Here is a 16,166-nt window from a genome sequence, read left to right as displayed (position 1 = left end):
GATAACCAATTTCAGTATTACTTATGGTGGGTTCCGACATCAGAGAGAATACAGCCCCATTTTAGTAACTGTGGTGTGTCCTGAAGACTCTAAAATGCAATGCAGTACGTGATCGAAACTTGAAATTCTTGTGGTAATAGAACCAGCAGGATTGTAAAACTATGAATATTTTATTAACACAGATGTGTTTGAGTGCACTAATTGTTTGTGTTTTCAGTGACAAGTCGCTGGTGGGGTACGAAGCGTATCGACTTTGTGTTGTACTGCCCCGAGGTTCTCCATTCGTTCCCGACCAACGCCCTACCTCACCTCTTCCACGCCAGCTTCTGGGAGTCTACAGACGTTGTCGCCTTCATCCTCAGACAGGTACTTGGTCCGAAATAACTGCCTAGCCACCTGCCCGCGGATGGTGACTTTTTCTTTCGGGCTGCATGAAATTTGCCTCCACTTGCCCAGTTGTCTGGCAGATAATTTTAAGACTTCTTACGCATTCAGTTATGTATCATAACTCTCAATTCTCAATTCATTGTTTGGATTATTTTAACTGAATCAAGACACAATTGGTCTCTTATTTTTCAGGATTTTTCTCATACCGTAGTCGGCGATCCATTTTGGTAGATGAAAGGGAGTAACTATGCTTTCATTGGTCAATCTAGTCTTAATTTTAGTATATTGGGATTGATATTAAGACATAATCAGAAAACACAGTACAAAAGGATACATTGAAATTCAGTATTGTCTGAATGCGAGCAGGTGACTTTGAAGATAGGCATGCAACATTTACCTGCCCGACTGTCTTGTTGGGTTTTAAAATTATTTCAAGACCCGTGAAGATTCCGGGGTAGAATATGTCTTCAGCAACCCATGCTTGCCGTAAAAAGCGACTATGCTTGTCGTAAACGGCGACTAACAGGATCGGGTGGTCAGACTCGCTGACATGGTTGATGCATGTCATCGATCCCAATTACGTGGATCGATGCTCATGATATTAATCACTGAATTGTCTGGGCCAGACTCTTTATTTACAGACCGCCGTCATATAGCTGTAATATTGCTGAGTGCGGCGAACAAAATTATTTCAAACACTGCTTGGAGTTACACGAGTCAGCTGGTTGCACAGATCATTACACTTCAAGAACGAAAATCAGGTGATGCTCTTTTATTGGTTTATTGATCCCCCACATCTAAACAGGGGGAAAGATTGAATCTACTGTTTCATGAAGGCAGTCTTACGATTTCACCACAAAGTGATTCTGCATTCTTTGCAATACAAAACCGACTAAACCAGCTTTACTAATACTGTACAAGTAGCAAAATATTTGTGTAGACTTTGTGAAGAATATAGAAATTTCAATGATGTTTCTTTTTTTCCCCCTTCCAACAAGTTGGATTTCTATTCAAATCTTCAAACCAAGAAATAACAGTACACTGGCTTCATAAAGATTCAGTACACGTCACAGTGCCCTGACGGTGGAGTCCCCAGACTTTCAGAACGATTCATTTTCTACGACATTGCCCGGTTGTCTTACGAATTGTCCTAACCGCCTCCATGGTCTTATGGTAGAGCGTCCGCCCAGAGAGCGGAAGGTCCGGGGTTCAATCCCCGGCCGCGTCATACCAAAAGACGTTAAAAGATGGTACTTGATGTTACCCTGTCTGGCGCTAGGCATTAAGGGGCTAAAGCAAGGACTGGTCGGCTCGGAGTCGGTATACTGTGTCTGAGTGGGGTATTCATGTTAAACTGCAGCATGGTATCTCAGTGAGTTAGCACTATAAATCGGCATCAGTCCGTACTAGTACAAGCAGCCACACACATACATACACGTGTATTGCACTATAAATCGACATCCGTCCAGACTAGTACAAGTAGCCACACACATACATACACGTGCATGCACGTCGCTATATAAGTGCAATAATCTTGGACGCGACATTAGACCCCATTTCACCTCACCTCACCTAACAAATTGTCCTAATGATATTTTATTTTGTTATCATATAGAAGAATGCACTATTGAAAATTTACTAATGTCCTTTTCAATTTGTCTCCAGCAAATTCACTGGGGCTATTCTTCATGCACCGGATTGTTTGATCTAGATTATGCACTGTCAGGCCTGGTCGCACTCTGATATTGCTGAGTGAGCTCTAAAAGCAATATTCACTCACTCAGGCTAGGAGGATCAAGAATTGGTTCTTTAGTCCTGATAGAATGGCTAGTCTATGGAGGCTAGTAACAGTAAGGGTAGCCCTCTGTTGCTGGTTTAATCTTAGTCTGTTGATCGATCAGTGAAAACATTTGCTGTAAGTGATGAATGATATGAGACTGATCCCTGCACAGGTTTTGCGACATGATGCTGTAGCCGACACTGACCGCACCGCCAGGGGAGCGGTGTCGACCTTCACCTTGGCTCACCCTCGTGAGAAGTGGCTCAAGCGAAGAACTACCATCAAAGTCAGGGTAAGGCCGGGACAACTGCAGCTATTTCTGTTCAGTAATAATGGCATGGGAGAAGTGTATGGTCTAAGGGGAGACAACTTTTACTTGACATTGATTTTGTATTACTTCCAGTGAATGGCATTATTTACTTGACTTTATTTGGAGAATAACCTACGAGCTTCAAAGGACTGAAATTATCTGTCCCTTTTGAATGAATATTGTATTCTAGCTGAGCAAATGAATACTCATAGTGAGACTAATTGAAAAGTATTTCTCTGATATCTCTGATTGTGTGGGATACGTGTACTTTATATGTGTGAGTAAGTGAGTTAGGTGTAACACTGCTTTGAACAGTGTTCCAGTCATATCACGGCGTGTCATCTTAATGTGGGAGGAAAGCCCGAAGTGATTCAGGTCATAGACATTTTCCACTTTGGTGAAACCCATGAGCACAGGTATGGTGCTGACAAACCTAGAAACATAATTGGAGCAAACTGGGATTCAAACCCACGATCATAGGTTTCTGGCGCTCCCAAGGAACGTAACTCTGCACAGCAAATCGCAGCGCCTTAGACAACTGGGCCACCCGTGCCCCCATACTTTGTATGATGTCAGTTGTGAGACTAGGAGTGGACAGACTCACTGACTTGGCTGTGTTCATCATCTGAACAGACTGAACAGAATGTAACTAGACTATGCTTGAGACTTAAGTCATACACTGCTTCTATGATATAAAAGCTCAGGGATTCCAGGACGCCCCTTAATTAAGAAAGCTGCATCTATATCCATGATACACTGTTTCAGAACCTACAGCCCAACCATCGAGCGAATGATGTGATTGTGTTGGAGGACAAGACCCAGGTGTTGTCTGGGAAGTTCATGTATGGCTCTCTGGACATCACCTCACTGAGTGGGGAGAAGGTGGGTGTTGGCAGCAACTCACTCGTTGTTATACTGGTAGTAGCCTCACTGACTGGGGAGAAGGTGGGTGTTGGCAGCAACTCACTCATTGTTATACTGGTAGTAGCCTCGCTGACTGGGGAGAAGGTGGGTGTTGGCAGCAACTCACTCGTTGTTATACTGGTAGGAGAGTAGCCTCGCTGACTGGGGAGAAGGTGGGTGTTGGCAGCAACTCACTCATTGTTATACCAGTAGGAGAGTAGCCTCGCTGACTGGGGAGAAGGTGGGTGTTGGCAGCAACTCACTCATTGTTATACCAGTAGGAGAGTAGCCTCGCTGACTGGGGAGAAGGTGGGTGTTGGCAGCAACTCACTCGTTGTTATACTGGTAGGAGAGTAGCCTCGCTGACTGGGGAGAAGGTGGGTGTTGGCAGCAACTCACTCGTTGAAGGAGAGTAGCAGTCCAAAGTTTGAGTTTGATTTTTTTCATGTTTTAAACTTAGAATTTCTTTTTACTTCAACATTTGTGTGACTTATGACTTTAGAACTACTTCCTATGAATTCTTTTCCATCTTGGCTACAGTTTCTGTACCAATAGCAGTGCAAAGTTAGATTTCGATAAATGGATTTTCTGAGGAAATATTGCTTTTTGCATGTTGGAGTTGAGGTCAGGGGTATTAGTCAGCCCTGCTCCCTTTTTGACTTGGTTACTAATGGTTCAGATATATTACAGATAATGTTGAACATATGATCTTAAAGTGACATGCGTTCATTAATTGCTAGCATTTTTTCTTTTAGTGATAACATTTGTTGTTTTCAAAGACAAGGATTTCATGGCTTATCGTCAGTCACATCAACTGATTGACTAGCCATGAGACATTGTTGATTTAGATTATAAAATGTTCCTTTCTGCTGTGTCTTAGGTGACCACTTCCGTATCTTATACCTTGTTGCCAGTTAAGGCACAATGGATACTATATAAACTAACAATAGAAATCAGTGCCTTCTGAAAAAGACCTTTTTTTGTTCAGTCGCAATTTTACAGTTTTTTATGTTGAACACATGCAGTTCTTACCGACTTGGACAAAAGGAGCAAGTATGCAGTGTGGGTGTTTTATTGAGGGGTATCTCTACAATGTTTTTTGTCACAGGTTGATGTTTACATAATGACCCAGCCTCCATCTGGGGATTGGGTGTTTATCGGCACCGAGGTGACGGATGGACATGGTCGACTCGTGTTTGAGATACCCACAGAGAAGAGGCTTAATCAAGGGATGTACCCGGTCAAGATGATTGTCAAGTAAGAATAACAGTTACATAGCTTCATGATAACTACTGGGCTGTTGCAATCATGACATGAATAAGAAGATTAAACAGCTTGGGTTCTGAGGAAGTGACATTTTAAGGACTGGTGTGGGTGGCGCCCTTACTTTCTCCATCCTTCCCTTTATCCATCCTCTTTCTCTCTCCCACCTTTCATCCCTCTCTCCCTTCTTCCTTCCCTAGCCCCTCCCTCCCTCCCTTCTTTTATCCATCTATACCTCCCTCCCTACGTACCCACTCCCTCTCTCCCTTCATTCATCCCTTCCTGACTTCATCACTCCCTCCCTTCTTTTATCCATCTATACCTCCCTCCCTACGTCCCCCTCCCTCTCTCCCTTCATTCATCCCTTCCTGACTTCATCACTCCCTCCCTCCCTTCTTCCATCCATCTATACCTCCCTCCCTAAGTCCCCCCTCCCTCGCTCCCTTCATTCATCCCTTCCCGACTTCATCACTCCCTCCCTCCCTTCTGTTATCCATCTATACCTCCCTCCCTACGTCCCCCTCCCTCTCTCCCTTCATTCATCCCTTCCCAACTTCATCACTCCCTCCCTCCCTTCTTCCATTCATAACTCCCTCCCTCCCTCCCTCCCTGCCTCTCCAATTACAATCTATCAGCATCTAATTCGTACAAATCCCAGTGTAGTAATATTTATTTACTTTTCAGGGGTGACCACACATCGTGTGATTTTTACCTGACGGTGCTCCCCCCGAAGACAGAAACTGTCATCTTCAGCATCGATGGTTCCTTCACCGCCAGTGTCAGCATCATGGGCAAGGACCCGAAAGTCAGAGCAGGGGCGGTTGATGTTGTCAGGTACATATGTCTGCACTGGTTTAGTTAAAGGTCATCATTGAGGACTGCTGAACGGCTTCCAGATCTAAATTATCATGTGACGTGATACACAACTCAGGAGAGTTAATAGGGCCTGACTAGCAATGGTCTAGTAAATGTCTATAATAAAATATCCCTGTACTAGTGGGTCACAGTGTCACAATCTCCACCATTGCATCAAGCACCATGGCAGTGTTCTCCCATTCTACAGTGACAGCCTTCACATTTATCTGCTTCCATAAGTATGCTACAAGTGTCAACTATTTATATGACCATAATAACATGTAATGGAGAAATCACTGTAATCTCTTGATTCCGGGAGTAGAATGATTCTGCTTTCGGAATCAACAATTTCGAGTGATTTCTTCAACTGTTTTTACCGTCGCTTGTCTCAGAGATTGGTTAGCCATGTATTATTGAGGAGCTGGGCTATCTGATCATGCATGTGTCAGCGTGGCAGAAACTAAATAGTAGTGCCAATGATCATGACACTGTCCTAGGAGAATGTTGTGTCATGTTTTACTGCAGGGTGAAGTTGTGTCAGACACTGGCAGAGCTGGGCTACCTGATCATGTACCTGACGGCAGATATATTTACTAGACCATGACACTGTCCTAGGAAAATGTTTTACTGTAGGGTGATGTTGTTTCAGACACTGGCAGGAGCTGGGCTACCTGATCATGTACGTGACGGCGCGGCCAGACATGCAGCACAGGAAGGTGGTGTCCTGGCTGGCAAACCACAACTTCCCACACGGCATGGTCGCATTCATGGACGGCTTCTCCAAGGACCCACTTCGACAGAAGCTCAATTATCTCAAAGCTTTGCAGAATGAGGTAATTCACTGTTCACTGGTTATATTGTTAAATTCAAGCCATTTAAGTTTAAAATAGTTTTACAAAGTACAACAGTACTTTCGAAATATAATGCCATTGAGATTCACATCATGTGAATTCTCGAGATGATCTTGTTGAGAATATATAAGACAGGAATGTGGCAAAGTTAACGAGTATGATACTGCTAATGAGACAAGATTAATTACCGTATTTTCTTGAGTAAAGTGCGCACCCATGTATAATGCGCACCCCCCTCTAGCGGATTCAGTATTTTTGAAGAAAAAAATTGAATGTAAACGGGTGATGAGAAACTTGGTCAGTACAAATTCGATATTTTTGAAAAAAAATCACCAGACATGTTTATTTACCATATAAATTGTATTTTTTGTTCTGCTAGGCATTGTTTTACATCCAGGTACTTCAGTTTGGATTGTTGACATGGTATTTCCGGTGTTACGTGCTTACAGTAATATCTTTCCATGGGGAAAAAACCATCAAAACTCTTTATTTCGTGTATAATGCGCACCCCCTTCTACACAGCTGGGGTTTTTTTAAAAAAAAGTGTGCACTATACTCAAGAAAATACGGTAATTTACCTCAGTGTGACAATGTCACTGTACAACTGTAAATTGTTGATATCCATATTGTTCAGGGCAATATTGGCACCAAGGTGATCGTAACTCCCATACCTTAACACAGACTTAACAAGGCCCAGATAGTATACAAGTCAGTGTATGGCTCCAGCAAGGACATCTCCCTGTATCACTGGGTACTTTTTAACTGAATCACTGGTAGATGCGGGAGGAAACGTGTAAAAATGTGTATGTGTATTGTGATTTGCTTTAGCCAAGATGGCGGACGTTTCCAAGCGAAAATGTTTATAACGAACGACGTATACATGTATAACGAACTGATTTCTCCGGTCCCTTGTAATTCATTATATCCATGTTCTACTGTAGTCGATATCCATGTTGTTCCAGATAGTGTACAAGTCAGTGTATGGCTCCAGAAAGGATATCTCACTGTACAACTGTTATATAGTTGATATCCTTGTTATTCTAGGCCCAGATAGTGTACAAGTCAGCATATGGCTCCAGCAAGGATATCTCCCTGTACAACTGTTGTATGGTTGATATCCTTGTTATTCTAGGCCCAGATAGTGTACAAGTCAGCGTATGGCTCCAGCAAGGATATCTCCCTCTACAACTGTTATATAGTTGATATCCATATTGTTCCAGGCCCAGATAGTGTACAAGTCAGCGTATGGCTCCAGCAAGGATATCTCCCTCTACAACTGTTATATAGTTGATATCCATATTGTTCCAGGCCCAGATAGTGTACAAGTCAGTGTATGGCTCCAGCAAGGATATCTCACTGTACAACTGTTATATAGTTGATATCCATATTGTTCCAGGCCCAGATAGTGTACAAGTCAGCATATGGCTCCAGCAAGGACATCTCCCTGTACATGTGTTATATAGTTGATATCCATATTGTTCCAGGCCCAGATAGTGTACAAGTCAGTGTATGGCTCCAGAAAGCATATCTCACTGTACAACTGTTATATAGTTGATATCCATATTGTTCCAGGCCCAGATAGTGTACAAGTCAGCGTATGGCTCCAGCAAGGATATCTCACTGTACAACTGTTATATAGTTGATGTCCTTGTTATTCTAGGCTTAGATAGTGTACAAGTCAGCATATGGCTCCAGCAAGGATATCTCCCTCTACAACTGTTATATAGTTGATATCCATATTGTTCCAGGCCCAGATAGTGTACAAGTCAGCGTATGGCTCCAGCAAGGATATCTCCCTGTACAAGGAACTGGGTGTGGGAGTATCACAGATCTTCATTGTGGGAAAGGCGTCCAAGAAACAACATGCTCAAGCACAGGTAGGCCAGGGATGGTGATGATGCTAGTGTCACTACATTGTTACTTCATCAGTCTCAGTGACTGTCAACGTACACAGGGACTGTGTCCATAGTCTAGTGGATAGGGCGTCTGCCTGGAGAGCAGAAGGTCTGTAGGTCGATCCCTAGCTGCATCTTACCATAGTGATTTAAAAATACTACTTGTTGTTACCCTGCCTGGCGCTCGACATAAGATGATAAAACAAGAATTGGTTGGTAAAACTGTGGCATGGTTCCACAGTGCAATAGTACAAGCAACCACACACACACACACACACACACACACACACACACAAACACACACACAAAGACACAAAGCCATATGCATGCACACAGAGAGACACAGACACTTTGCTATGTTAGTCCAAAAATCTTGAAAGCGATTTCACCTCGCCTCACCTCAAGATAAACATCAGAACACATTTTAATACATTGTTTGAATTTCCATATTGGGCCCCACCTCTAAAAATGTATTAAAATATTGTGTTCCAGAAAAGTTCATCTGTCAGATAAAGGCATTTTCTCATTATGAGATTGTTTTTATTTACTACTATTTAGAAAGTTTAACCGTTAGGCCATAATAAATTAATTGCTAGATTATCATCCCCATCTGACTCACAAATAAACCCCCTGACAAATTAATTTTATTTGCCCCAGTGATATGTTCAGAGCTCTGTAACGACATCAGCTGTCAAACAACCATTTCATGTTTTCGACGTACCGAAAACTGGTCTACAAACGACTCCTAGGTGCCTTCCTGCCCATCGTCTGCTTGCTGCCAGCTGTCAAGATGGTGCTTGCTATTTTGAAAATACAAGAAGTTGTGTCAACCATTAAGGCTGGCATGCCTGTCCTCTGCCAGAGTCTATGACTCTTCAGCAAGTTTGCTTGTGGGGTACAAGTTAACGTCGATGATAAGTTCATAAACACACGAGTACGAGTTGGGGCAGTACAAAATAGGTTTGACACAGATACTTCCGACTGCTACTGTTGAAACCAATGTTTATTTGTGATCTTTGTTATTTCAGTCATCTATTGTTCATACCAAGGTGTCCAGTCTTCAACTTGATGACTTTAATAGAAAATAAAACATAAAAAATAAAATGCCTCCCTCCCCACTTTTGAAAAAATAATGGATGATGCAATTAATTTATTATAGCCTTACCCGTGAAGATCCGGGGCAGAATAGGTCTTCAGCAACCCATGCTTGCCGTAAGAGGCGACCATGCTTGTCGTAAGCTATGGCTAAACGGGATCGGGTGGTCAGGCTCGCTGACTTTGTTGATGCATGTCATCGATCCCATTTGCGTGGGTCGATGCTCATGATATCAATCACTTGATTGTCTGGTCCAGACTCGATTATTTACAGACCGCCACCATATAGCTGGAATATTGCTGAGTGCGGCATTAATCAACAAATCAACCAACCAACTATTATAGCCTTACCATTCTTTAGTTTTTTTAAGTTGGATCTGTTTATCATCCTGATGTGTAACACCTCCATATGTTGTTGCCAGATCATATCAGATGGGTATGCCGCTCATCTAACAGACCTGATGTCACCAGGAAGGTCAAGGCCAGCAGTTGGGAATGCCAGGATGTTCCTGAGGAAAAGCTGCTTCCGACTTCCGCGCCCTCAAGAAAACAGGAAGATGACAAAGCGTACGATTTCTGTCCCTTGCCATGGAACAACAACGGCTGACCTGTTGACCAGCTCGGAGTTCACCCAAAATGTCACCACCAAGATTACCGTCACAGACACAGCAGCCGGTGACCAGGGCTCCACAACATCACCAACGACAGAGAAACAAAGTGGAAAGTCACCCTCTGTGAAGAAGCGCTTCAGCCGCACAGAATCAGCTGTGTAATGTGACTGCTGTGCATCAGTTCATTGTTCCATCTACTTTAGGGTAGTCGCTGGTCACTGATGAGAATGAAGACGTGTAGCGGAGTTGGATGTTGTCACGGGACTGCTCCCAGTCTCTCATCACTCGGCACGAGAAGAATCATTGGTGCCCTCTGCTGTTCAAGGCAGTAGCTGCCAGTCATGTTGGCTCGTACGAACATCGAGGGTTTAGATGAGGGTAGAAAAAACCGATGAATGACTTGTCAGGTTATTCTTGAATAGTCAGTTACAACCTTCCTGGGTTAATTATTTATGAGAATTTCATCCCCTGTTTGTCCTATAGTGAAATGTACGGTATGGCTGACTTTTTGAAGGAGGGGGTATCATTTTTATGGAGTGTTTGGATCAAGAGAATGTATGTTAGTCCAGGCCAGGGATGAAACTTTTGTAGATAAATACTTGGGTTGTTTCATATGTGAAGTGGGCAGGTGAGTGAAAAATATTTGAATGTCAGATGATACATTTTATATAGAAGACGTAGATGTAGAATTTATGCTGTATGAAGGACATTGGTATTTTGGTAGAATGCCAATCATGGTTTGTTCATGAAACAGCCAAATACATTACATTTTGTTATTACTGTTATTTATTCATGTATATTTTAAGTCATCCATGTTATTTATTAATGGTTCAAATGATTTATTTTGATAAAATCTGATCAATGTTTCAAGAAGGTTCTCCCAATTTCAATAAGGATGGGTAGATGTTCAGAATTCTTGAATTTATTTGAAAACTGCTTCATTGAAGTCTTCTCGAGTCAAAATGTTTGGTCAAGGTGTTGTCCTAGGTAATGTTCAAGGGCTTGTAGGTAATGTCATGGTTTGGTCTAGTTCTTGTTGCTAGTTCTAAATCAGGGTCTTGTGCTTGGACTTGTAGGTCTAGGGCATGTCCAATATCTAGATCTTTGCGTGGTGTAGATCTTTTCTGAAGTCTTGTTCAAGGTCTAGAGCATGTCCTACAAGTAGGTCCTTCTGTGGTCTAGGTCTTGCTCTTGTTCTAATTCAGGGTCTTGTTCTAGATCGAGGGTATGTCCTTGATCTAGATCTTTCCTTGGTCTAGATCATGTCCTTTAAGTTGGTCCTTCCTTGGTCAAAATCATCCAATGTGTTGTTCTAGGCCGAAGGCATGTCCTAGATCTAGATCTTTCCTTGGTCTAGGTCATGTCATCGAAGTAGGTCCCTCCTTGATGAAAATCATCCAAAGTGTTGTTCTAAGTTCAGGGCATGTCCTAGATCTAGATCTTTCCTTGGTCAAGATCATGTCCTCGAAGTAGGTCCCTCCTTGATGAAAATCATCCAAAGTGTTGTTCTAAGTTCAGAGCATGTCCTAGATCTAGATCTTTCCTTGGTCTAGGTCATGTCCTCGAAGTAGGTCCCTCCTTGGCCAAAATCATCCAAAGTGTTGTTCTAGGTTAAGGGCATGTCCTAGATCTATGTCCTGCCTTGATCCAGGTGTCGTCCAGTGTTTAGGTCACAGTCAGTCTTGTCCTAGATCTTGTTCTAGGTCAGTCCTCATGGAAGAGGAAGAGAAATGATGTTTCAAAGAAAAGGGTGACACTTTTTAATTGGGTTATTTTCAACTCCTCATTATTTATCTGTGATTATTGTCGTCTCCTTTCATAAAATTGCAATGTCCTCAGAATACTGTCTGTTCATTTAAACAGTCTTGTTATGAAGTTGCACCACACATGGCACGGCTACTTTTCCACACCGCCACCACAAGCTTGTCCTGTTTTTCTGTATACTCACACATGTGTTTTCTATGTATATGAGGTGTTTTCACAAGAGCCATGTTTCCTTGACGACATGTCGGCAGCTTTTATCAGCAATTGCTCTGTTGTGTTTAGTACAGATATTTTGCACAATGGCTGTGGTTGTTATTGTCGTGTGATGTGATGTGATGTGATGTGATGTGATGTGATGTGTTGTGTTGTGTATGGTAAGAGGAATGTTAAGAATGCTTTTTATCCTATTCTTAAACATTCATTAAAATTGTTTATTTGGATACAAATGTATGGTTTGAATACTTTATTTGCTGTGTGTGAAGTGCATCGTGTATATCACTGATTATCATTTGTAACAATGAAAATCACTTTATTTTAAGCAGAAAGATCATAGTTGGTTGTTAGGGAATTGTGACTTGTTAATTGAAAATCATCTCAATGATTGACAATTTATTATACAGAGAAAACGATTTATTATTCTCATTTCTCATTTAGAAACTCTTAGAAATAGGGAAATCTGATTTTTCATTGGGGAAATAGCTTAGCGTGCAAAATAGTTTCCCTGCAATTGTGTTTGAAATTGTTTATCGTTTATTCATTGATTTGTCGTGATTTTAATTGATAGTTATACACATGTGTTCAAAGAAAAGTCATATCGTAAAAATGTCATTGATGTCACAACCACATCACGTCAACTCATGATTGTCAGTTAGTGGTCAGTTACTTGTTAATGTTGCCAAAGAATCATTGCTCAAATAGAGAATCCCTTCAAATGGTGATGTTTTGTTGCCATGGTGATTGCACAGCTGCTGTTCTCGATGGATAATATTCCAAATTTGTTGTTGCCATTTGGGTACATGTTTCGTGTATAACACTTTTTCGGTGTTTTTTTCTGGTTATTTGTGTCTTACTTTAAAAAAAATTAAAGCGTTTTGGCTACGAGGTCTATTTGCAGTAGATTTTGGATTTTATTATATTATTATTGACATGTAACTAACATCACATGCAAATGTCATGAAAAGAAAAAAAGAATGAGAAAACTTATTTAACTGGAATTCTGTAATTGGTGCAATCTCATTAAAATCAGATCTTAGTTCTCGCTACCGCTAAACAAAGATCTTAGAACTTTGACCGACCAATGGAATGACTGACAATAAGACGACAATTAGCCAATCAGAAGGCAGCTTTCTCGTGCTTTATGGCACTAATTTCAAATTGGCAACTACGCTTCGAAACATATTTTGACAAATTCCCAATTAAAATTTGAAACCTGAACAAGAGAACATTCTGGAATGGCAAATAGATGGTCTAAATTGTATGGATTCAGTCTTTAAGCCTGTAACTATTGTTCGGAATACCCCTTGTTAAAGTTTTTGAGGTTGCATGATTAGAAATCACATTCTGACTATCACTTTCATGATCTGGTAAGCGACGCTCTGATTGGTCGGATGAAAGGTCGTTTTGATGTGACCCCTAATGGGATGTCCTCAGATCTTTGTTTAGCGGTGGTGAGAACTAAGATATGATTTTAAAGGGATTGGTAATTGGGTGTGAATAGGGCTCCCTTTGACCAAGGTACTGAAATATGAGCATCCCCCCATGCCCATCCTGGTCTCAATACTTGTATGAATAGAAATATATAAAATATTAAGACAATTTATGTGTTTATAAAAGGGACCTGATATTCCGAGGGTGCCTGGAATTTAATTTAAAAAAACATTTATACAAGAAAATTATTAAAATATTAATTTTGCTTCCTGTTTTACCAAGAAATGGAATTGTTCAGTTGACATGCTGGTTGCCCTGACAATTGTGTTGTAGATCCCACTAATTGTTTGGCTTATCCTTTCTTTGATAAAAGTGGTATTTTTATACTGACAAAATATCCAAGTGATAAATATTATTGGTCGGTCCACGAGTAAGAATGGATAATAATTAAGTGATGTTGCAGTTATCCACTTTATGTGGCTCCCTGTCCTCAACTGTTCACCACCCACTAGAGATTCCACATTAGAATTGGTCCCCAGGCAGTTGAAGACGGTGAAAGTTGCCATGCCTACCATCACTGGTTAGTCAGCACCATACCTGTTCACTATGGTTCACCAAAGAGGTACATGTCTATGAGCTGCCCCACTTGGGCTTGCCTCTTGCAGAATCATTAAGCACCATGGTATGACTGAAGTACTGTTCAAGTATGTCAGTATATCTACTGAATATCGGTCCTCAGCAATCTACTGAATATTGGTCCTCAGCAATCTACTGAATATCGGTCCTCAGCAATCTACTGAATATCGGTCCCCTGAAATCTACTAAATATCGGTCCTCAGCAATCTACTGAATATAGGTCCCCCGCAATCTACTGAATATCGGTCTTCAGCAATCTACTGAATATCGGTCCTCAGCAATCTACTGAATATCGGTCCCCTGAAATCTACTAAATATCGGTCCTCAGCAATCTACTGAATATAGGTCCCCCGCAATCTACTGAATATCGGTCCTCAGCAATCTACTGAAAATCGGTCCCCAGCAATCTACTGAATATCGGTCCCCAGCAATCTACTGAATATCGGTCCCCTGCAATCTACTGAATATCGGTCCCCAGCAATCTACTGAATATCGGTCCCCTGCAATCTACTGAATATCGGTCCCCTCCAATCTACTGTGGAAGAGTCTCCAGCAGATGATAGTGTTTTCTTGGATTTTAGGCCTTTTTATTATACTTATTAGGTGTACATGTTTGTAGACTACAGGCCTAGTCACAGGATCTTGTAACAGTCGTCATAGCATTGGATGTTTCTGAATCTACACATTACTCACAATGTCAAGCAATGTGTTGTGCTGTCGATATGTCAGTGTTTAATTTAGTGATGGACTACATACAGATAGCTGACTAAAGGTTCCTTCATGTTCAAGGACTTATTTGTTCCCACAATGTTCATAGTGTCCTTTCAAAAGTGGTTATTACGTGGGGAAAATAAAAAATTAGTGAAATCAAGAAAATGCCATTGTCTCTATCAAAATCACCAGGTTCATGTTCAAAGTTTCCTTACTGAAGTTCAGCAATCCTCTGATGAATTATAGAAATTAGGGAAAGTGATGAATCTTTTGAAGTTATTAGTCATGCTGGAGTATTGGACAGAAGGGTAGTAACGAGATGCTTACACATAAACTCGATCAGCTTGTTGCAATACAGTGCACGGTATGATACTTGTTTCATATGGGGGAATATGACGAAGGTGCCTAAGTTACTCAGCGCAGTGGAAATAACAGGTCTGAGACATACAGTGTATCTAGTAGGGCTACAGTGGTGTCTTGGTTGAAAGGTCACAATACTGTGTACAATGTGATGCAGGATAAGTTGATACTTGTCATGGTATGGAGCATATTCCATTGTAGAACACAATACTGGAGACCCACAGTGGTTTGATTATAGCTCATTCTGTCAGAAGACAGTTCATACAGTCAGAAAACAGTTCATACTGTCGGGAAAACAGTTCATACCGTCAAAACAGTTCATGCCGTCAGAAAACAGTTCATACCGTCAAAACAGTTCATACTGTCAGAAAACAGTTCATACTGTCAGAAAACAGTTCATACCGTCAGAAAACAGTTCATACCGTCAAAACAGTTCATACCGTCAGAAAACATTTCATTTCCATACCATATTCATGTTGTGTAATCTTGTATCATTTTGCATCAAAGTATTGTGATGTTCCGATACCAGGGTGAATCATTAGAGTTACCATATTCCCTGTAACAAGCACGCATAGAAAATAGATAAGGGGGTGCTTATTAGAACCCTACACAGGATTACTTAAAGATTACTTACAGATTGTCAGGGATTGAATAATACAGCGAATGCCGTAGTTCTGTTTATTTGAGCTGGCATGACAAGGGGAAAAAAATCATATTTTACATGTAGGCTTCAGAGAACTTTCTTCCTAGATTATTTCCAGATCATTAGCTGTATTTGCTTGGACATTGATAATAACATAATATATTCATTTAGTAGATGTGTAGTATTTGGGCTATATTTTAACAATCTAAAAGTTTTGATTACCGTATTCGACGTAATAAGCGCCCACGGCGATATTGGCTGATATATTGGCTAGTGAACAATCCCAATTAGCACCCTTTCCGATTGATCAATGTACACAAGACTTATTTAATCCAAATAATACACACTCGTGTGTTATATACGCCCTTAGTTATGGGCAATTAAATTCTGGAAAAATATATCTGTCGTACATAAATATTTCAGGCTGTCACTATAAACCACGAAATTTATCTTTC

General features: G+C 41.1%; 1 protein-coding gene across 1 annotated transcript in view; it reads left to right on the top strand.

Annotated features, from left to right (window-relative positions):
- Window positions 1-15,168, top strand: part of LOC139456166 (protein retinal degeneration B-like) — a 165,400-nt gene extending 150,232 nt beyond the window's left edge. The window contains exons 15-22 of the mRNA XM_071237721.1: window positions 218-366; window positions 2,340-2,459; window positions 3,243-3,359; window positions 4,489-4,637; window positions 5,328-5,477; window positions 6,148-6,331; window positions 8,098-8,226; window positions 9,762-15,168. Of these exons, the coding sequence (XP_071093822.1) occupies window positions 218-366; window positions 2,340-2,459; window positions 3,243-3,359; window positions 4,489-4,637; window positions 5,328-5,477; window positions 6,148-6,331; window positions 8,098-8,226; window positions 9,762-10,112 (1,349 nt within the window). The 3' untranslated portion in view covers window positions 10,113-15,168. The remainder of the gene's footprint in view (window positions 1-217; window positions 367-2,339; window positions 2,460-3,242; window positions 3,360-4,488; window positions 4,638-5,327; window positions 5,478-6,147; window positions 6,332-8,097; window positions 8,227-9,761) is intronic.
- Window positions 15,169-16,166: the final 998 nt, after the last annotated feature.

Source organism: Haliotis cracherodii, unplaced genomic scaffold, assembly GCF_022045235.1.
Source record: "Haliotis cracherodii isolate W230 unplaced genomic scaffold, xgHalCrac1.p SCAF_11, whole genome shotgun sequence".
Taxonomy (NCBI): Eukaryota; Metazoa; Mollusca; class Gastropoda; order Lepetellida; family Haliotidae; genus Haliotis; species Haliotis cracherodii.
This window is presented reverse-complemented; position numbering and strand designations above follow the sequence as displayed.